Genomic DNA, 24,797 nt, shown 5'->3' with positions numbered 1-24,797 from the left:
ATTATTATTTGGATTTATGGTTTCTGAAACACATTTAAAAAAAAAAAAAAAAGAAAGCTCAAGCTTGATTGAAGTGTAAGCCATGTCACCATCCCAATTATTTTACATATACATTTCAAGAAAATCAGGATGAATTTTATTTAAATAGAGTAATGGCAGAGCAATGAGACATGCTTCACTCTGTCAGTCTCACTGCTTTCTTACTAGGAAAAGCAACCACTTTCCACAAAATAAACACACATCAACTCCAAATCAAGAATTTGGCCAACAGTGAAACCTGACAAAATAATGTAATCTCAGTACTATCCTGGCAACAGGTTTCTATTTTAACAATGCTTTTGGAGTACAGTCGTGCGTTGGTTAACAATGGGGATGCGTTCTGAGAAATGCCTTGTGAGGTGATATTGTCACTGGATGAACATCACACAGTACACTTACACAAACCTAGGTAGTGTAGCGTACTACACACCTAGGCTCTATGGTACTAATCTTATGAGACTACCATCGCATATTTAGTCCATCATTGACTAAAATGTTGTTACGTGGTGCATGAATGTATACTGTAATTTCAGTGCTATAGCAAGCTAGTTCAAACAAGATTCTTCTTTTAACACACTAATATTTCATTTAGGAGAAGGCACATTTTCAAAACTGTGCTATCCTTTTTTTTTTTTAAAGCCCATTTGAGCTTCTCTCTCCCCTTTTTTTTTTGTAAGGAAGATCAGCCCTGAGCTAACATCTGCCAATCCTCCTCTTTTTGCTGAGGAAGACTGGCCCTGGGCTTGTAACATCCATGCCCATCTTCCTCTGCTTTATATGGGATGCCACCACAGCATGGCTTGACAAGCGGTGCGTCGGTGCAAAGGGCGCCGCAGCAGAGGACGCACACGTAACCACTACGCCACCAGGCCAGCCCTGTGCTACATGTCTGTAGACACTTGTACTTAAAAGCAACTTAGTACAGAGTATCCACTGTTGGAGTTACTACTGATCTTTTCAGAAAGAAATGTTTCAAAGGATAATAAGGTTTCTCAAAGAATAAAATGCTTGACTGATTTTTGAATTTAGTGAAATTTCAAATTCATGGGCAAGTCTCAAAAAATACTCAAACTTAAATGTTGTTCAACATTCTTAGACTAAAGGAAGTTAGGAAAGATCTGGTTTCTTTGTAGACAATTCATAAGCAAAATAAAAAACAATAAGGTTCATCTACTACTACTTACATCATCAATGTCTTCATCATCGTCTCCAATATCATCAAACTGGATTTCATCATCATCTCCAGGACCAAATGTATCTGTTTCATTGATTTTAGCTAAAAACACAATAATAAATATACTCTTATAAACAAGATGTTATTAAATGAATTGCCTACTAAAAGGAATGGGTCTGATATAAAATACTGAACTATAAAAGAAGACGTTTACAAATGATATTTTAATTCAACCAATGTTTCATTACAAGAAAAATCGTCCTAACTTCTATGGAACAACTCATCACATAAAGCAAATTCACAATAAGATCCCCAGAAATTAACTGCTAAGTCTTTACAACGAAGAGGATATGTACTATATTTTTATTTTGTTCCAAAGAGTATTATAAGTAAGGCAGGCAGGCTCTAATTACACTAACTTAGTAGCTATTATTACACTTCCCAAGTATGCTTCGAAATGCGTTTGCCCACACGCTAACAACTTATCCTGAGCATATATAAATTTCTCCTGATATAAGAACAGCTAGTTCATCAACTATTAAAGAGACATACTAAATCAGTCAGAAACCCAAGTCAAATCATGCTTATTCCTAAGCAATAAAAGTGCATAAGGAAGTACTGATCTGACTCCCAGGTATTTTGGCACTTCTTATCATGCCAATAATTTCATCAGAATTTCCATGCTTAAAATCGTCTATTTTCATAATAAAATGCGATGGAATAAAACAAACAAAATAAAATAGCTGCCAAGTGAAAAATGTAAGCTTAGAAAATAGTACTTTTCCTCTTTGCTGTTATCAGGCACTTATTTTAATCTACGCAAGTTTATTACAGTGAGAATGCAATTCTTTTGCCATTAAGAAAGAAAAGGAGTATCTGGGTTTTTTTATTTTTTGTTTTCGTGAGGAAGATTTGCCCTGAGCTAACATCTGTCGCCAATCTTCCTCTTTTCCTTTTTATTTTTGTGAGAAGACTGGCTCTGAGCTAACACCCATTGCCCATCCTCCTCTTTTTGCTGAGGAAGATTGGCCCTGGGTTAATATCTGTGCCCATCTTCCTCTATTTTGTATGTGGGATGCCGCCACAGCATGGCTTGACGTGTGGTGCACAAGTCTGCAGCCGGGATCCAAACCCGAGAACCACAGGCCACCAAAGCAGAGTGCGTGAACTTAACCACTACACCATTAGGCCAGCTCCGTTTTTTTTTTTTTCGTGTGAGCCGCCGCCACCGCATGGCCACTAACAGATGACTGGTGTGGTTCCACGCCCATGAACCGAACCCAGGCCGCTGAATCAGAGCACGCCAAACTTTAGCCGCTAGGCTATCGGGGCTGGTGAAAAGGAGAATCTGTTAGAAAAAGAAAACTACACAACACAACCCTATAGGATACTACACTATGCTACAATGAACTGAACACGGTTTTCTATAAAAATCCAATACTAGCATCATAATTGCTGTCCTTGCTTAGCTGAAAAATGACAATCACCTGAGAATTGTTAAAGAACACTATAACAAAGGTATTCCTTTAACAGATAGTATATACAAGTCCAGAGCTTTTGGCTCCCTTAAAAACTTTTATAAACTCATAAATTTTTAAACTCCCCTCCAAAAGAACATTGGGAACAAAATTCTACTTATTACTAAGTATGAATATTATGAAGTACAGATAGGCATAGTCAAAACTCATTTTGTAAGTACATATGCAAATAATATGTAAAAATCCAGAACTCTATCAAAATTGCTTCACCTGAACACCAACAAACTAATAATACCGTAAGACAAGAAAATATAACTTTGACATTACCATGTTCCGGAAGCTCGCCATATGCCTTCAGACTTCTAGCTTCATCTGCATTATACTTTAAAATTACATCAGCTTTGTTATCCTTAGAGACGAACAAATAACTTTTAAAACCGGTTATGCAAAAGTATCGTCAGTTGTTTTATCAATTACTTTCAAATTAAACACATTAAGAAAATACTCCCTCGCTGTTCTGTTAAAAAGTCTGTTTTTCTTCCCCTACCCTCTACATTCTTACAATAAAAAATCCTTCAGTTTAAACAAGTACGAAGAGGTTTGCATGCATGACTGAATAACAATTAATAGCCTAGAAAAATTATTTATATAATTCACTTTTAAAAACAAGAGAAAGAAAACTGGAAAAAAAGAAAAATGTTGTAAAGTGGTCCTCTTTAGGTTAAAAACTGCAATTCAAAACTAAAAGAGGTATAATGACTCAAGAAAATTCATATACCTTCCTATAATCAGTAGCTCTTAGGGCTTACCTATCAGAATCGCTTGTGGAGCTTTAAAAAGATACCTACATCTCCTGAAGATTGTCAGACCTGAGGTGAAGTCCAAAAATCAGTATTTAAAAAACAAGCTCTTCTGGGTGTTGCTGATGCAAATATCTCTGAGAACTACTGCACATGCACCATTGTAAAGAATCTGAGTCTCTCAGAGGGGAAAGAAAAAGTCTGAATACTTACAACTAACCTATAAAAGACCCAAAAAAAGGCAACTAAAGTGATCACAGAGATGCAACTGTATATAACTATGATATAAACCACCACTTCTCAAAACGTAACGTGCATACAAAATACATAAGGATTTGTTAAAATTCAGATTCTGACTCGGCAGATATGAGATTGGGCTAACAACCTGCATTTCTAACATGATTCCAGATAGAGGTGATGCTGCTATAATTTTTGGACCACTCTTTGAGTAGCAAGGGTACAGAATTATTTACAAAAGATTAAGAATCACAAGAGCTGGTCTTGACTATCACTTTAATGCTAGATTATTAACCCTTTAACGATCATGTTTTCATTGTCCATGAAACGGAATTCATTACTCTCTCCACTTTTAGGGTTTATATGAAGTTAAAACAAGATAATGGACATGAAAAGGATATATTTTTAAAGACACAAGTTTTTACCATAGAATGTGAAAAGAGAAAAGAAAACCAATGTATGATCCAGTCTATAAAAACAGATACGAAGAAACAAATTTAGTAGAGTTTCAGGATACAAAATCAACACACAAAACTTAGCTGTGTCTCTATACATGAGCAATGAACTATACGAAAAAGAAATTAAGGCAACAATCTCCTTTATAATAGCATCAAAAACAAAATACTTAGGAATAAATTTAACCAAGGAGGTGGAAGATCTACATACTGAAAACTATTAGACACTGATGAAAGACACAAATAAATGGAAAGACAGCTTGTATTCTTGAACTGGAATAATATTGTTGAAGTGTCCACACTACTCAAAGCAATCAGATTCAAGGTAATTCCTAGTAAAATTCCAAAGGCATTTTTCAGAGAAACAGAAAAATCCTAAAATTCATATGCAACCACAAAGACTCCAAATAGCCACAGAGATCCTGAGAAAGAACAAAGCTGGAGGCATCACATTTTCAATTTCAAACTACACTACAAAAGTATAGTAATCAAAACTGTATAGTACTGGCATTAAAACAGATACAAAGACTAATGGAACAGAATCGAGAACCTAGAAATAAATCTTCACATATAAATTATGGTCAACTAATATCTGTCAAGGGAACCAAGAACTCGACTAGAAAAGGACAGTCTCTTCAATAAATGGTGTTAGGAAAACTGATATTCATATGCAGAAAAATGAAATTAGATCCCTTTCTTACACCACTCAGAAAAATTAACTCAAAATGGATCAAAGACTTAAACAAAAGACCTGAAACCATAACACTACTGAAAAAAACACAGGGAAAAAAGCTGCCTGACATGGATCTTAGCATTATTTTTTGGATATGACACCAAAAGCACAAGCAACAAAAGCAAAAATCAACAAATGAAACTACATCAAACTAAAAAGCTTCTGCACAGCAAAAGAAACAATCAATACAAACTGAAAAGACAACATAAGAAATAGAAAATATTTGCAAACCATGTATCTGATAAGGAATTAATATTGCAAAAAATATAAGGAACTCATACAACTCAATAGCAAAAAAACAAATAATGTGATTCAATGAAAAAGTGGCCAAAATTGGGGCCAGCTCAGTGGCATAGTAGTTAGGTTCACGCACTCCGCTTTGGCGGCGAAGGGTTCACAGGTCCAGATCCCAGCGCAGACCTACACACTGCTCATCAAGCCATGCTGTGGAGGGGACTCTCATATAAAACAGAGGAAGATGGGCACAGATGTTAGCTCATGGACCATCTTCCTCAAGCAGAAAGAGGAGGACTGGCAACAGCTCAGGGCCAATCTTCCTCATCAAAAAAAAAAGAATAGTGGGCAAAGGACCTGAACAGACATTTTCCAAACACATCCTAATGGCCAACAGCTACGTGAAAAGGTGCTCAACATCACTAACAATCAGAGAAATGCAAATCAAAGACCACAATGAAATATCACCTCATAACTGTTAGAATGCCTACTGTCAAAAAGATAAGAGATAACAAAGCCTGGCAAGAATGTAGAGAAAATGGAAGCCCTGTGCACTGCTGGAAAATAAATTGGTACAGCCACTACTGAAAACAAAATAGAAGTTCCTCAAAAAACTAAAAACACAACTACCATAGAAATCATTTGCAACATATAAATGTATCATATCATTACACTGTACATCTTAAACTACACAATTTTACATATAAATTATCTCTCATTAAAGCTAGGGGGGAAAAAAAAAAGATACAAAGAGCAGTGATATTGGCAGGAATGGTGGCTTAAAATTTCCTAAAATTCACTCCTTCATAAAACCAAGAGAACAGTGGCAAAAACTGTCATATCAGTTTTATCAGAACTCTAGAAATTAATCAAACACTTGCAATAATCCAAGCATTTATTTTTAAAAAGTGGCTAAATCTCAGTAAGAAAAAGTTTTGCAATGTTTTACCTTGCTCCATTCCCATTCCTTTACCCCAGTTCTGCGCAGCCATGAAAACCAGCACTCTAGTAGCCACTGGAGGGGAAGAACACGTCTGAAGACACTTCAAGACACCACTTACCGAGAACAGCCTGGCAGTTCCTAGAAACTCCTACTTATAGAGGTTTTCTTTATTTTACCTTTTTAAGAGCTTATTCACTATTAATATTTTTTTCCCATAGGGCTTTTATCAAAATAATCTGTGGCAATTTTTAAACACTGCAATGGCTTTAAGTGGTAAGAGCTGAGGCAAACAGGACCTTGACCAAAAAACTTCACTAGAAAAGCTTTGGGATGAGATGTTCATAAAATATTTGAAATGTGCACCATATTCCTAAGAATCTAGACGGTCAATACATGGCCACAGCTGTGCACACGCTCAGAAAAGACCTGGGAAAGCCCGACTCACCCACCTGTGACTGATCTTGAGACTCTGCACAAGCATGAAATGAAGACTAAGGTAGAGCTGTCAATTGCCTGACGAGTATTGAAGGTATGCCCCACCAGGCACAGTGTCCAATATGCAAAGGTTGGGAGGCTTACTGGTTTTAATGAAATCTCACTCCAAACATGAGCTGTCCATTAAGCTAACCAAGCATTCAATGGCCACACATAAGAAAAATACTGACCATACAAAAGTAGTTAAAAAAAGTCACTAAACGAACAAACAGCAGCAATAACAAACCCTGGGAGAGTGAATCTCATTTGCAGTCTTGCCACATTATATTTGCAATTTCTAGTTTTCAATGAAAAATTTATGAGACCCACAAAGAAACAAGAATGTATAGCCCACATACAGGGAAAAAAGCAGTCAATACAAACCATTTCTGAGAAAGCCCAAAAGTTGGACTTGGCAAACAAAGACTTTACACCAGCTATTATAAATATGTTTAAAAAACTGAAAAAAAAAAATGTCTAAAAATACTCAAGAAATTATGACAAAGAAGTCTTACTAAACAGAAAAAAATCAACAGAGATACAGATTATTTTGAAAAATGGAAATTCTGGAGATGAAAAGTACAATCACTGACTTCAGTATGCCTTTTCCAATAATGACTAGAACAATTATACAAGAGACGAACAAGGAAACAGAAAACTGAAACATTATGAACCAACTAGACCTAAGAGATATCTATAGAAAACTCCACCTAATAACAGAATAAAAATAAACAGTGATACTTCACTCACAGGGTACGTAAACACAGGGGATGAGTTACAACAGACAGAAAGAAAATGGACTACTGACTCACAACGTGTGTAAAGTACTGACATCACAGACGGCGACTATTATGTTCTTCTCTAAGTGCTAAATTCAAATTCATAGCATGTACAACAGTTTGTACTATAACTACTGAGTGCATGTCTTATCATTCCACTATCAGACTGTAAACCTTTGGAGAACAGAAAGCTTGACTTATTCAGCTGCATCCTCTAGAAGAGTGGTTACCCATACTCGTATTTTGAGACCTTTAAATTTTAAAAGTTAAAAAAAAAATTTGGGGGGCAGGCCTGGTGGCGCAAGCAGTTACATGCGAGCGCTCCGCTGCGGCAGCCTGGAGTTCGCCGGTTCAGATCCCGGGAGCGCACTGACACACTGCTTGGCAAGCCATGCGTGGCAGCGTCCCATATAAAGTGGAGGAAGATGGGCACAGTTGTTAGCTCAGGGCCAAGCTTCCTCAGAAAAAAAGAGGAGGATTGGCATCAGACGTTAGCTCAGGGCTGATCTTCCTCACAAAAAAAAAAAAAAAAAAAAAAATTTTAAGTGAAAAAAAACGTTGATGTGACCTCAACATGTTAACATTACTAAATTGTTTTTATAGGTAAGAACACTACTAAAAACCACAACCACATACTATTGCTCTCATTTCAAAAAAGGTAATTTAGAAAATATATTTGAAAAGAAAAACAGACAACTTAGCTTCCTGAAAAACACCATACAATACCTGGGTATCTTCTCATTTTACCATAGCATAGTGGAAATGTCAGCCTTGCCCAATAATATTTCACATACTGGTATTGGAAAACCACAGTTCTTGGAACACCTAGCACAATACCTACGCTAGGAATACCTAGCCTAGAATACAACTGGCCTTTGAATGGTGACAGAATCATCTGTGATATTTATCCAAACTTGTAAAAGATTTACTGCATATTATATTTAAAATAGAAACAAATAATAAAAAACAACATTGAGCCAACCACAGTCTTTCCACAAAATACACATATCATTAACCAACTGTTGGAATTACTGCTAATTAGACAAATATTATAATCTTGAACACAACTGGACTTTAACAAATTTTGATGACAGAATGGTGAAAGACATTAACTGGTTAGAACTAGTCAAATATGTTTATAGTGTTCTAAACATTCATTACTTATTAAATACAAGAACACAATACAAGTTTAAATGTAACTGTTACCTGATAGTCTCGCAGACCAACCAATATAATATCTGAGGTATTTATCCAAACCTAAAAAAGAAAACTTACTGCATATTATATTTTAAGTAAAAACAAACAATAGAGTAATGTTAAACCATTCTTCCCACAAAAATTAGTATTATTCACCCAGGGTGAAAAAAGTATCTATTAAGAACTAGGGAAAAACTATAGTACATACCACACTCTGTGTGTGTATGTATATATACGTATATAGGTATGTATGGGTGTATTTATATACATATGAAAAGAGAGAGTCTAGTTACGTACGGTTATAGTATACCAGGGAAAAAAACCGTAGAAGTTGAGTGTCTTTCAAATTTCCACATTAGGATGTTAAAAATAAGTAAAAATTTTATCTCAACTACTTGAGAGTTTAAAAATGGCAAGGAAATGATCACTCATCATGCAATTGATCACAAACCACTCCTACAATATTTAATTACTCAAAATATATGAAAACCAGCCATCTACAAAAACATAGCCATCTAGTGACCATTCTAAATAAATACAGGCCCAAAAACTACCATTAATTTGAAAAAAAATGGATTAACAGAGCAAAAAAATTTTCAAATCATAAAATCAGAGTTGAAAGAACTTTTATCCAACAAGATTAATAAATCTGCCTGAACTCTTGTGATGAGGAACTAAACACTATTATCTACCATACCCCAATTGCAGATTTTCCTAATATCATAAACAGCTGTTTCCCCCAAATCAAAATCTAATTACAGAATGAATACTTATTATATTTAATTAGAAGTCTCTTTGGTCTCCTTTAATCTTAAAACAATTCTCTAGCTTTTTTTCTTTCTTTCATAGTAGAACAATTTTTTAATAGTGCCAGCCATTTGTTTTGTAGACTGGATCCGTCTGATTGTTTCTTCAAAATTATATTCAGAGTAAACATGTCTGGCAGAAATACAATATAGTCGAAGCAAACAGCTCTCCGCAAATAAAATCTTCTCTTAATTTATTATCAAAGATCTTCTTATTTTACTTTTTCATATTGTCACATAAGTCACTATTCTTTAAAGTCTTCGAGAACTTACAAATATGAGTTACTTGGCCCATATATATCTAAAGCAGAGCCCTTCTCCCAAAAAGCAATTTTTTTTGTTGTTGAGAAAGACTAGCTCTGAGCTAACATCTGCTGCCAATCCTCCTCTTCTTCTGAGGAAGATTGGCCCTGGCCTAACATCTGTGCCAATCTTCCTCTACTTTATGGGTGGGACGCCTGCCACAGTATGGCTTGACAAGAGATGTGTAGGTCTGTGCCAGGGATCCACACCTGCGACCCCCGGGCTGCCAAGGCGGAGTATGAAAACTTAACCACTACACCATTGGGCCAGCCCCTCAAAAAGCAAATTTTGTATTAAAGTAAAACAAATCTCCATACCTACCTTTTTTCTCAATTTTCCTCTGATATGACATAACCTCTTCACGCCATCAAAACACATAGCTTCTAATCGTCCATTTCCCAACATTTTAATTACCTGAGCATACTCTGAGGGGGCAGAAAATAAGAGTATGAGACACTGTTTAATTTTGGTTAAAATCTAAGAATTGGAACTAGCACATAGTTGATAACTTCTATTTTTACTACTAAATTTAGTTCACACTAATTTTTTTAAAAATAACAAGACTTGATCAGCAAAAAGCTTATGTATTCTACTGTGAGAAAACTCTCTGAAAGTGACATATATTCTCATTTTATCCAAGAAAACCAGAGAACTCATCATCCGTCACACTTCCCACAGCCTCTTCCAGATATGCCTATATACTTCATCCTCTTAAGAGAAAATAAAAGCCTACAGAAGTCAAGTAATTTGTCCAAGGTCACAAACATCATTTTCATGACAGGCTACCTCTTGTTACTAGGAATGTTTTAATTATCTACTCATGTTGAGTAAATTAGACTTTACTCCTGTCTTCATGATTGTATGCTCTACTTTCAGTCATCACAGCGGCTCATTCTAAAATGTACACTATAAGCCTGGCCTCCAGTCTCTCACATTTGGATACTAGCCCCATTTTGCCACTCCTTTCCCTCAGAAACTTTACTGGCAAAAAATAGAAGGTTAATTATTAATAAACTTTTGTTTACTTTAGAATACCTTGGTGGTTATTCTAAAGTTCTTAACAAGGATAACGTTCCAAGATAAAATGTCAAACATTTAATTAAAACATTTTCAATGTCCTCAAGAGGCCACCTAATTCCACTGCCACTAGAAAACACTGATAAAATACAAGCATCAGGAAGCACAGGGCAGTCTCTTCTAATTTAAATGACAAAGGCAGAAGTGGGAGGGAGAAGAGGGAAACACATAATTACTACAAAATCATCACACTACTGAAATATGGATTAAGGACTAATCCCAAGGAGAGCCTGGACTAATTTATAATTATACCAAAATATAAACTGGATCTACACTGTGGGGTTGATATGTGACAGACAGGCCCTTTTACAACAGCCAATGAGCCTAATTTACCACTCAGTACTTCCTCAACATGGGAAAAAAGAAAAAAAAGAAAATAAGGAGAAAATAGAAAATTGGCCCTGAAAACTAATTTCTAATGGAAGTGAGAAAGATGAAAAATAAGTGATAGTCTTTAATCAAAAAATATGTTTTGTACAATTAATAAAAACATTGACTTTCTAGCACCTTGCGTGTATGGCATGAATAAAGCATACGGTTTTGTTATACACTGCTGGAAATTACTGAAACAACTGAAGAAACGTGAATAATCTGTATTATACACTAGATCAGCACTATCCAACAGAACTTTTCTCTTTTGATGCGAACACTATATATTTGACTTTAACAATCTGGTAATCAGTAGCTCAAAATTTGAATTTGAGTTCATTTAAATAGCCATATATGGCTAAGTAGTTACCAAAGGGAAGAGGAGAATACTAGATAGCAGTATAAAGTTACATTTCTTATGATACTTCTACTGTAGCTATGAAAGAGAAAGACTCTGTTCTTAGGAGATATATGCTGAAATACTAAAGGCTGAAATCTGTAACTGTATGTAACAGCATGCCTGTAAGAAAGTTTAAAATATTAGGAAAAAATATATATACACATATACAAAAAAAAAAGAAAGTCTAAGAAAAAATGTTCAAAGTTAGTGAATCTAGGTAAAGAAAAGGTGAGAGTTTGTTGTACTCATATTCCAACTTTGTAGGTTTAAAATTATTTTTTTTTAACGAGGAGAAAGCAAGTACACCAATTTATTTTATTCATTTTTTCTATCTTGGTCTGCACTTACCTAATCCATCAGGTTTAGTCAATTATTCAGTTCGTAATTACATTTTATGATTATGTGCTGGTGGCCCAACACATCTTGGGATGTATTCCTCACAAACATCCAGGGTTTACTATTTAACACTACTCACTACTACACTAGAGTATGAAATTTTCCATGATAGCGTTTCAGGTTTAATGTGCTCTAAACCCTAAAATTCACTCTCAGTTATACCATGCTCTTCCATGCAAAAGAATGAAACTTATGTTTACAGAAATGCCACCAATTAATTCTCTATCCAGACCTAGCATATAACTGATTATTTAACAAGCAAATTCTGGAGAACTGTACGAGGCTATAGAGCAGGAAAAGCTAAATGGAGACAAGAGAACAAATGCTCAGGATTATGACTAAAATCTCTTTTAGGTTAAAAACTGAAATTCAAATTAAAAAAAGATGTTAACAAAGTCTTACCTTGCCCATCCTCTTTAAACACCAATTCTCTTTTTTCAGATTCATTCTCATTCTTACCCCTGCGCCTGTTTTTACCTCCTTTACCTAATTAAAAATTTTTAAAAATATATAAGTATACTAATTTGTATAATATTTTACAAACTATGCAACAAGGTAAATAAGGCTTATAAACTTTATAAAATCACTGAAAAAATATTATCATTTAAATAGCACTACAACATTAACAAAACTCTAATTAAGATTTTAAAAAATTTACCTAGGAGTGACATCAGCAACACGGTGGAGTGAGCTGTTCCCTTTCTCTCACTCTTTGAACCACACCTAAATGGACATTCCTTGACCAGTGGAGCTTACCCACAGAGTACATCAGGACACCTGAGAGAACTATGCAGCTAAACATCTGAAGGTGGATAAACTAAACCCTCAGGAAGTAGTAGAGAAAGGTGTGCACTCTCCTACCTTTTCCCAGCAGACCTGTGAGTGTGCAGAAACGCTTCTCCACCCATTGGGAATACCCATAGTGTCAACGAGGCCCCACAAGAGAGAACACACCTCGGCATGACTGTAACAAGAGGCAGTGGCAGTCCTGAACCCACGCACTAACATTTTCCTGGCCAGCAGGAGCACCCACCGTGCAACTGTGGTCCCCATAAGTGGCCCCAGCTTAGACCCCAGGAAGAAGACGTTCCCACCAAGCATAAAAGCCAGTGCAACTTAAGAAGAGGTGATGCAAGATCTGCACGCAAGCATGAACACTTTCCTGGCTGGTGGGAGCACCCATAGTGCTGCTGCAGCCCCACAAGAGGGAACACACCTCAGCACCATTGTAAGAGGCAGTGGAGCCCAGAGCCTGAGTGTGAACGCATTCTCAGCCAATGGGAGCACCCACCATGCCACAGAACTTCCAGCACAGGGTGGAATCAGAAGCTCAGCTCTTGCTTCCCCAAGCGGTAGCAAGTGGAATCCGACACCTGATACTACCACAAATGTGCTGGCAAAGGATTAGTTCATCAAACACTATGAGAAACTAGAGTAACAATTCAGAGCAGAAGGAAAATGACAAATCTTCAGAAACCAATCCTAAAGTCAAAGATTATAATCTAAATGACAGAGAATTCAAAATAGCTGTGATTAAAGAAATTCAACAAGTTACAAAACAACTGACAAAGAGTTCAATGAGCTCACAAATAAAATTAATAAGAAGGAATACTTCATTAAAGATACTGAGGCCTATTAAAAAAAAAGCAGAAATTGTGAACATGAAGAATACAATTAATGAGAAAAAATAATCTAGAATCTTTAAAAAACACAGCTTACCTTATGGAGGAAAGAATCAGTGATTTGAGTATAGAAATATAGAAATGCTTCAGGTGAAGGAGGAGCGACAACTAAGATTTAAAACAAATGAAGGAATTCTTTGAAAAATATCCAACTCAATTAGGAAAGGCAACATAAAGATTATAGGTATTCCAGAGGGAGAAGTGGGGGAGGAAGGAGCAGAGAGCTTGTTCAAAGGAACAAGAATTGAGAACTTCGCAAACCTGGGGAAGGAACAGGACTTACAAATCCATGAAGCCAACAGAACTCCTAATTACATCAATGCTAAAAGAGCTCCAAGGCATAAAATATTAACGCTGGCAAAAGTCATAAACAAAGAAAAAATACTAAGGGCAGCAAGGCAGAATCTACAAAAGAATCTCTATCAGGCTTTCAGCAGATTTCTCACCAGAAACCATCCAGGATAGGAGAGAAAGGAATGATATAGTTAAAACACTGAAAGACAAAAACTTTCACCCAAGAATACTCTATCCAGCAAAACTACCCTTCAGATATGATGGAGAAATAAAAGCTTTCCCAGATAAACAAAAGTGGAGGAAGTTCATCACCACTAGATTTCCCCTACAAGAAACAATCAAGGATGTCCTCATACCTGAAACAAAAAGGCAAAGGTCTACAAAGCTTTGAGCAAGGACATAAATTGACAAAAATCAGAAAACTGCAGCCCAATTCAGAATAGCGTAGCAAATACTTTAATGATAACTTAAAAGATAAAGAGAAGCAAAGCATCAAAAGTAACCATAAACATTTCAACTTAGTCACAAACTCACAACATGAAACAGAATAATTTGTAACAACAATAACTCAGAAGGAGAAGAGCAAAGGGACAGAACCTGCATAGGCTAACAGAGATAACAGGCTATCAGAAAATGGATTATCTCATCTACCCGATCTTTTATACAAACCTCACGGTAACCACTAAACAAGAAGTCAGAGCAAGGTCACAATTCATTTAAAAAGAGAAAACTGAGAAAAACCACCAAACTCACCAAACTGAAATGGCAGTCAGAAATACAACAGAATGGAAACAGTGGAAACACAGAACCACCAAAAAACAAAATATAATATGGCAGTATTAAGCCCTGATATACCAATAATCACTCTAAACGTAAATGGACTTGATTCTCTAATCAAAAGATAGAGTAGCTGGATGGATTAAAAAACAAGACCCAACATGAGGATGGCCTGGTGGCATAGTTGTTAAGTTTGACTCTCGCGTTGGTGGTCCCAGGTTCGGATCCCGGGCGTGGACCTATGAACCACTTACCAAGCCATGCTATGGCAGGCATTTCACATATTAAAGTAGAGGAAGATGAGCACAGATGTTAGCCCAGGGCATTCTCCCTCGGCAAAAAGAGGACTGGCAACAGATGTTGGCTCGGGGCAAATCCTTCTGACCAAAAAATAATAATAATAAAAAAAAAGACCCAACAACATGCTGCCTCAAGGAAACACATGTCAGCTGTAAACACAAACATAGGCTCAGACTTAAGGGATGGAAGAGGACAATCCAAACAAATGGCAAACAAAAGAAAGCAGGTGTGGCCATACTTCTATCAGACAAAGCAAACTTTGGGATAAAAAAGACAAGGAGGGACAAAGAGGGCCAGAATATAACGATATAAAGGACTTTCCACCAAAAGAACATAACACTTATGACTATATTTGCACCCACAGGGGCACCAAAGTATATAAAGTAACCATTAACAGACCTAAAGGGAACAATTAACAGCAACACAATAATAGCAGGGGATCTCAACACCCCACTTACATCAATGGATAGATCATCCAGACAGAAAGTCAAGAAGGAAACAGCAAATTTAAACGAACACTTGATGAGATGGATTTAATACATATACAGAGAGCGGTCTATCCAAAAACAGCAGGATACACAGTCTTTTCAAGTACACATGGAACATTCTCAAAGACAGACCATATGTTGGGAAACATAGCGTGCCTCAATAAATTTAAGAAGACTGAAATCATATCAAGCCTCTTTTCCCACCACAAGGGTATGAAACTAGAAATCAACTACAAGAAAAAATCTGGGAAAGTCACAAATATGTGGAGACTAAACAACATACTAACAAACAACCACTGGATCAACAAAAAAATCAAAGGAGTAATTAAAAAATACCTAGAGACAAATGAAAATGAAAATACATAATACCAAGTCTTACGGGATGCAGCAAAAGGCGTTATGAGGGAAACTCATAGCAATACAGTCCCACCACCAACATCATCCTGATAGCAAAACCACGCAAGGACCGTACAAAGAAGGAAAATTACAAGCCAATATCTCTGATGAACATACATGCAAAAATATTCAACAAAATATTGGCACACCGAATACAGCAACACATTAAAAGGATCATACACCATGATCCAGTGGGATTTACATCAGGGATGCAGGAATGGTTCACCATCTGCAAATCAAGGTGACACACCACATGAACAAAATGAGAAATAAAAATCACATCATCATCTCAATAGATGCAGAGAAAGCTTCTAACAAGATCCAACATCCATTCATGGAAAAAAAAAAACTCTCAATAAAATGGGTATAGAAGAAAACTACATCAACATAATGAAGGCCATATATGACAAACCCACAGTTAACATCAAACTTAATGGTGAAAAACTAAAGGCCATCCCTCTGAGAACAAGAACATGACAAAGCTGCCCACTCTTGCTACTCCTATTTAACATCATACTGGAGGTTCCGGCCACAGCTATTAGGCAAGAAAAAGAAGTCCAAATTGGAAAGGAAGAAATGAAACTCTTGCTGTTTGTGGATGACATGATTCTGTATATAGAAAACCCTGAAGAATCCATCAAAAAACCAGAAATAATCAACAACTACAGCCAACTAGGAGGATCAAAATCAATTTACAAAAATCACTCGCCTTTCTATACACTAATAATTAGCAGAAAGAGAAATGAAGAATATAATCCATTTAGAATCACAACAAAAATAATAAAATATCTAGGAATAAATTTAACCAAAGAGGTGAAAGACCTAAACACTGAAAACTATTAGCATTTCTGAAGGAAACTGAAAAGGATATAAAGAAATTGAAATATATTCCATGTTCATGGATTGGAAGAATAAACATAGTTAAAATATCCATATGACCAGCCCTACTCAGCCATAAAAAAAGACAAAAGTGTCCCATTTGCAAGAACATGGATGGAATTGGAGGGTATTTTGTTAAGTGAAATAAGCCAGACAGACAATGACAAACACCGTATGACTTCACTTACAGGTGCAAGATAAAGTAACACAGGGACAGAGAGAACAGTTTGGTGGTTACCAGAGGGAAGAGGGTTAGGGGATGGGCACAAGGGGTGAAGAAGTGAATTTATATGGTAACTGACAAATAACAATGTACAACTGAAATCTCACAATGTTATCAACTATTATGACATCAATAAAATAAATAAATTAACATCAAAAAAAAAAAGTCCATATTACCTAAAGCAATAAAGAGATTCAATACAATCCCAATCAATACCCCAGTCTTCCCAGAAATAGAACAAAGAATCCTAAAATTTATATGAACAACAAAAGACCTTGAACAGTCAAAGCAATCCTGAGAAAAAAGAACAAAGCTGGAGGTATCACAATCCCTGACTTCAAAACATACTACACAGCTATAGTAATCAAAACAGCATGGTATTGGCACAAAACAGACACACAGATCAATGGAACAGAATTGAAAGCCCATTAATAAAACCACACATCTATGAACAGATAATCTTCGACAAAGGAGCCAAGAACATATAATGGAGAAAGGACAGTCTGTTTAACAAATGGAGTTGGGAAAACTGGACAGCCACATGCAAAAGACTGAAAGTAGACCATTATCTTGCACCATACACAAAAATTAACTCAAAATGGGTTAAAGACTTGAATGTAAGACCTGAAACCATAAAACTCCCAGAAGAAAGTATAGGCAGTACGTCCTTTGATATCGGTCTTAAAAGTATTTTTTGGATACCATGTCTACTCAGGCAAGGGAAGCACAAGAAAAATTAACAAATGGGACTACATCACAGTACAAAGTTTCTGCAAGGCAAAGAAAACCATCAACAAAAGGAAAAGACAACTTGCTAACTAGGAGAAAATATCTGCAAATCATACATCCGACAAGGGGTTAATTTCCAAAATATATCAAGAACTCATACAACTGAACAACACAAAAACAACTCAATCAAAAAATGGGCAAAGAATATGAACATTTTTCCGAAGAAGAGATAAACGATGGCAAACAGATACATGAAAAGTTGTTCAACATCACTAATTATTCAAAAAATGCAAATAATTACAATGAGATATCACCTTTCACAGGTCAGAATGGTTATAAATACCAAGACAAAAGTAATAAATGTTGAAGACGTTGAGAAAAATGAACTCTCATAAACTGCCAAAAGGAATGCAAACTGGTGCAGCCACTACGGAAAACAGTGTGGAGATTTCTCAAAAAATTAAAAATAGAAACATTATACAATCCAGCTATCCCTCTACTGGATGTTTATCCAAAGAACTTGAAATCAATAATCCAAAGAGATTTATGCACCCCTATGTTCACTGCAACATTATTCACAACAACCAAGACACGGAAGCAAGCCAAGTGCCCTTTTATGGATGAATGGATAAAGACCTGTTATATATACACAATGGAATACTACTCAGGAATACCTGTCAAAAAAAGACAAAATCGCCACATTTGCAACAACACAGATGGACCTTGAGGGTATGATGTTAAGCTTAGAAATAAGCCAGAGAGCGAAAGACAAATACTGCGTGATTTCACTCATATGTGGAAGATAAACAAACACATGGGTAAAGACAACAGATTAGTGGTTATCAGAAGGAAAGGGGGCTGACCAGAGGCAAAAGGAGTGAACCGGCACATACTCATAGTGACATAAAAATTAGACAACCGGTGGTGAGCACGATGCAGTCTATACAGAAATGGATAAATAATAATGAACATCAGAAATTATGACGTTATAAACTACTATGACCTCAATAAAATAACTGAAACACAAATTTACCTAATGTGGTTTGGTAATCACTTACACCTGTAATTTATCAAAGGGCCCCTTTTAGTCCTTTATCAGATTAACATATTATCAATCCCCTCTCCTTCTTCAAACATCTGTATTTGAATTTTTCTGACTTAAAAGTATATCTTAAATAAAAGTATACAAAAGAAAATTTCTATTACCAGAGATAACTATTAACATTTTAATTTCTATGCTTTCCAAGTAAAGACAGGATCCCCTATATTCTCTTCCATAACGTATTTTAATCCAACCTTATAATAAATTGTCCTAAATGTTTTTTCTTGTCAATAACCCAAGACTTGGCTGAAGCTTCCTGTGGTCAGAGTACATTTAATCCCTTATTTTGGTTACTTCTAATGTTTCACTATTAAATAACGCTGAATTGAAGATTATTCTACAGACAACTTGCATGGGATAAATTTACAGAAGCAGAATTTCTGGGTTAAAGATTATGTATCCATCTCCTCAGGCTTTTGATGAGCTATACTAATTTCCACCCCCTTCAGCAAAGAAGGAATATTATCCAGCCTTCTGCCACAACCACACCACACTACAGATTTACAATCGTAACCATATATTTGAACTTTTGCTTTTGCTAAACTTGAATGTATCTGAATACAGTATTAACTTTCTACTTCCTTGTGAGACTTTCTATTAAATAATCAAGGAATTAGGGTAATTCTCCATTACATTTTATTCCCATTCGAGAACCAAAACCACAAGAGTAGTTATTTCTAATATGTGGGAGAAAGGATGAGTGGTAATAAGGAATCCATGGGAAGAATCTGAAACAAAAAGTTCACATTTTAAATAGAACTAAAAATGTGCACCAGGCCACTGTAAAGATAGACATCTATTTCCTGAATGCATCCTCTCCTTCCTCGGGCAGTCTCACAGTGCTTTGTGCTATGGTAAAGGTAGGTGGGCCTCCATAATTTCTTGACCCATCTAGATTCACTATCTTACGTATTCTTAGGACATATCAAAACTAACGTCCTAGAAAGGGAAATGTTCTATAATTCAAGCCATTGATCATGCCAGAACTTCAAACTACACTGTAAGCTCTCTAAGGATAAGGAACATACTTATGCTTTGCTTACAGAGTTTTCTACCAGTGTTTGGCAGTTTTTCAAATGAACAAACCCAGAGTAGTCCACATATTTCTAAAGGAAGAGCAATCTAAAATTCATATGTGGCAATGTCCTCAAAGTACAGGAGCATCTTACCCCAAATGATGACTGGGCTAGAAATGCCCTTTTTCCTGATTTGAGGATGGGTTTCTAAAATTTCTAAAGTAAAAAAGCTGAATGAGAATGAGCCTAAAGCAAAAGTTATTCAACATATGTCCCACAGTAATTTACTTCCTTACTTGGATAACCCTCACCAAGATTGTATTCACAGGGCTTTTAGATTTTCAAATGAAGAAAAACAGCAAGAGTTTTATATCTACATTAGTAAATCTCACCTCATAAAACTCAGGAGTCTTAAAAGTACCCCTAAAGTAAGTAACCTAGAAAACAGGATTCGTTTTACAAACACGGATTGAAAACATCAAATTCAGGATGGTGAGGACCTCCAGAAAGAGAAGAAGAGAGGAGATTAAGGAGAGGTACATAGAGGGCTTTAACTGAATAGTTCTTAAGTTCAGAAGTATAATTTCCAGGAGTTTGTTAAACTAACTATACTTTTTGGTGTGCCTCAAATATAAAAGTGATTTGTTATCAATTTTTCTGAATTAACCATACTCGAGTTACCCCCCTATTTTACCATCGTGTAGTAGAATCCAGTAGTAAATTCTCTTTGGAAAGAATGACACTAGAATTCAGCATATACAACAATGTGTATTCTAACATTTTATCTTGCTTTCTTTCTAAAACCTAAACCAAAATTCACAAATCTCTTCCTTAAACTAATCAGCTGTGTTCTGGAGATATTCTCTCCATGGGATCTTTCCTAGGCATCATTTAGTTTAAAAGTCCTACAGAACTAAGTGGGAACCTATTATTTATCTAAGGATGGAGTCAGGCATAGGGAGGTAATATCAACAAAAATTCACTGGACACCTAGTAAGTGCCAAGTTGTAATAATGCAATGTCCACAGAACAGATACTTTTCCCTTTAGACTATATAGCCTGAGGGAATCTGCAATCTCATCACTAGAAATAAAGGTGGGAACAAGATATCTATTGAAATGGTCTAGTTATCATCTGCGAAGTAAACAAGAATTACACAGGTCAGTAGAAAACCATAAGCCTTTTCTAACTTTTCTAATATCAGGTCAGAAAGACACCCCCAGTATTTCTCAGAATAATTAGCAATAAAACTTTTGCCACCAAAAGGATCTCTAAGTTGCTTTTTGGGAACCACAGAGCATTCCACTAAACAGGGCAGACACACAACTGTGACCAAGTACTTCTAAGGATAAGCGAGTGGTGACAACTATAAAGAGAAAAAGAAGCAAAATCCCTGGAGTCAGCTGTCAAGCAGAAAGGAGAATACAAGCTGGTCTGGGTATCAAGGATGAATCATCAAAGAAGATTTCTTGCGGGACTGAAATATCCTGCAAAAAAACACGTTTTCCTGTTTCTATTTACAGTTTTCTTCGAGATATTATAAGGACATTAAAAATAACAAAACACCTTAGGTCTATAAAAGAGGAGCAAAATTTCTTTCAAGAATGACTGTACAAGTCTTCGGCTTTCCCTAGGTTATCTGTCCCGTTTCGGAAGTTCCAAGTAGAGTTAATTCTCAAGTCTGATAATTTGTAAATAGTCTGCCTTAGAATAACCGCAGGGAGAAAACTTTTTACTCCCATAATATATGTTACAGGAAACAAAAGCTGAAAACTTTTCCGAATATGTAACACGTCTTTCGGAAAAGAACGTTAAACTCGGTGAAGGGCTGGAGAAAAGTAAACCGCCAGAGATGAATGAACGTAAACACTTACCAAGGCTTCACCCAACTGATTACAAGCAAGCAGTATGTTCAAGAATAATGAACTGTTCATAAAGAAACCCACGAAAGAATATCCCTGTCGTGCAAGTAGGAATCATCCTTGAAAGTGAAAAACTGCTGAAAGACATTCCCGGGAAGGGCAAAAGGGCCAGACACGAGAAGCCCAGGTGGCCCAAAGGGAAATGTCCACACAGGCCCCTACTGCGCCAAACTCAGCTTGGTGCTATTTAGAAGTAAAAGCCCACGTTGCCATGCTGGCGACCATACAAAAATGGCGCTGGTCCCATCCAGAAGTAACCAAACTCGGAGACAGCAGTAACTTCCTAGCTCGTCTCTCGAGCTTCGACTTGCGTCCGGAGAGACCAGCCGCTGACAGAAAAAATGAAAAATAACCGCAGCCTCATCCCGAGTGAGGGCTGCTGGCAATAGGCCAAACAAAATGGTGGTTCTGGGAATCCAGGACATTACCTTTATTTTTGGGCATCGTGGTCACAGCCGCCTCGCAGCGTTTCCAACTTCTTTCTGGCGCAACAGCTACTCCTCCCAGGGGTTCACGGGACGAAACAGTAGTAGTTCGCGTCTAACGAACAGTAATGGAACCGAGCCCTACCAGGATTCGCAAAACACGAGGATCGGCGAAAGGCAAATGGCGTCACAACGGCTGCCGTTCCTCTGGCTTGCCTCTAGCCGCCGACTTGCCCCGCCCCTCGCACCTCTCATCCTACTGCGCAGGCGTAGCCGACTAACTGACACTTGTTAGACCAAGGTAATCGTACTCAGACAGGGTTCCAGGCAACGCGGATGAATCCTGAGAACGCTGGTACTGTGAGCTGAAAAGAAGCCCAGTGGACGAGGGAATAGGCGTTCCGTGGCGTCCTTGTTAAAGACTGAGTGAGGTAGTGGCAACTGCGGGCTGCCTCCGGATGTCTACTACCTTGTAAACGTCGTGTTTCCCATTTTGACAAGTTATTGATTCAGTAACTCTAATCTTTTACCTAAATTTTAAGAAGGTCTTTTCTCATGGTTGGCTAGGTTAGAGTACTAGAGAAGGGTAAGACACCCTATGTGCAAGACGCTTGTGGCTGCTTTGTCTTTTATGTTTCCTTTTATTTTTTTTAATTGAGATGTACATAATTCTTTTATAACATTGGGTAAGTTTAAGATGTACAACTTGTTAATTTCATATATTGTGATATGATTACCACCATGGCATTAGCTAACAACTCTTATCACATCACAAAATTATCATTTCTTTATTGTGGTGAGAACATTTGCGCTCTAGTCTGAGCAACTTTGAAGTACATAATACAGTATTGTTGACTATAATTACTAAGTTGTGCATTAGAGGATTTTTTCAATATGTATCCTCCCTACCTCACTGTAAACTTTGTTAGGATGGTGACCACGTCTGTTGCTCCCTTTTACCAGCGTTCAGTGGACTATCAGACAGGGAGTAGGTGTTCAGTACACTTTGGAAAATGAAAGAGGGAAACTTAAACTCCACCTCTATGAATCTTATAGTAAGTAGAAACTTAACCAAATATCTCAAATGTCTACACCACAAATTATCTTGGGAGAAATTTCACTTGATTTTGATACATAATCATTTAATATGTTGCTGGTGAGGATATCTGCAACTGTATTAATAAGACATATTCCCCTAATGTTTTCTTGTGATCTTGTTGTCTGACCTTGCATTTAGGGTAATGCTGACATCATAAATGAGTTATGTAGTGTTCCCTCTTCCATTTTTTAATAAATTCTTCTTTAAATGATTGCTAGAATTCACCAGTAAAACTGTCTGATCCTGGGCTTTATTTTTGGGGGAAGTTTTTGATAACTGATTCAGTCTCTTATTATGTAGATTTTCTATTTCTTCTTTAGTCACAATTTCTGTTTCTTCTTGAGTCAGTTTTGGTGCTTTGTATTTTTCAGAAATTTGTTCATTTGATCTAGGTTATATAATTTGTGGGTGAGCAATTGTTCATTTATCCTTTTATAAGTTTAAAATAGAAATAACATTGTACTATTTAATTTATGGAAATCAGAAGAAAATCCCAACTTTTGTTCCTGATTTTAGGTAATTTGAGTCTTCTCTTTTCTTTCAATCTAGTGTTAGAGAAATACAATTTATAACAAAATCTTCTCCTAAACCAGATATCCATTCTACAAAGGTAGTTGAGAAACAAGTCACTTTATTATTGAATTATCATTAAACTAGATTATGATGACCATAACAGGAAATCCACTAAGAGATTACAAAAACAGAAATCTTACTCTTTATGTAGCCAAGTCAACATACCCCATTATATACATATTTTCAAGTAACAATAACTACTGCTCATGTAAAAGGACTTGACAGAACTATTTGTCACAATTAGTTCTAACTTTACTTGGTATTTAGGGTAACCATCTGCGTTAGCTAGTTGGCTTTATAATTCAGAAGAAAAACAAACTTCTCTTACCTTTATGAAACGAGGTAATTTTCCAACTTGGAGGAAAGCACCAGCCAAGTGAGGCTTCTCCCCTCCTTCAGGAATTGAGAAATAGGAGTGCTAGCCCCTTGATGTGTACATTTCGAAGAAATTGTTCCCAAGTTCTTGACAAAGATATTGCTGGATTATAAAGATGACGAAAATTCTATCTAGTTAGTAGGCATACATAAATTTCAAAGGGAGAAAGAAATTACAAGTTTTCTAAAGTAAATGCTCTAAGTAAAGAAAGATAGGAAAAGTCTCATGTTCAGCAGGATAAATTAAGCCTTTTATTTTTAATTTGGGTTTGTTCCTGCACTAGGTAAAGCTTTATCAAAGTTGTTAATCTTTTCAAAAAATCAGCTTTAGATTTTCTTGATTCTCTTCATTGTTTTTTGTTTTTTATTTCATTCATTTCTCCTCTGATTTTTATTTCTTTATAACAAGAAATAAAAGTACACTAGTAGCACAACTCGTATTAGTGCAACTACCCCCGCTCTCTTTTTGGATACTATTTGAATGGAATGTTTTTTTTCTTCATTTCACCTAAAAGCTGTTTGGGTCTTTGCGTCTAAAGTCAGTATTTTGTAAACTGCAAAAGTTGGATCATATTTTTTTTTTCTTTGTGAGGAAGATCAGCCCTGAGCTAACATCTGATGCC

At 36.3% G+C, this 24,797-nt stretch overlaps 1 protein-coding gene across 1 annotated transcript; it reads right to left on the bottom strand.

Moving 5' to 3' along the window:
• Positions 1-1,205: 1,205 nt before the first annotated feature.
• LOC147911655 (eukaryotic translation initiation factor 1A, X-chromosomal) lies at positions 1,206-22,146 on the bottom strand. The gene is made up of 6 exons (XM_087427837.1): positions 22,131-22,146; positions 12,297-12,380; positions 9,974-10,077; positions 8,553-8,603; positions 3,019-3,100; positions 1,206-1,315 (listed from the first exon to the last, which is right to left on the bottom strand). The coding sequence occupies exons 1-6, from the start codon at positions 22,144-22,146 to the stop codon at positions 1,206-1,208; spliced, it is 447 nt and encodes a 148-aa protein (XP_087283963.1).
• Positions 22,147-24,797: the final 2,651 nt, after the last annotated feature.

Source organism: Ceratotherium simum, chromosome Y, assembly GCF_057802395.1.
Source record: "Ceratotherium simum simum isolate JZ-2026a chromosome Y, ASM5780239v1, whole genome shotgun sequence".
In the NCBI taxonomy this organism is placed as follows: Eukaryota; Metazoa; Chordata; class Mammalia; order Perissodactyla; family Rhinocerotidae; genus Ceratotherium; species Ceratotherium simum.
This window is presented reverse-complemented; position numbering and strand designations above follow the sequence as displayed.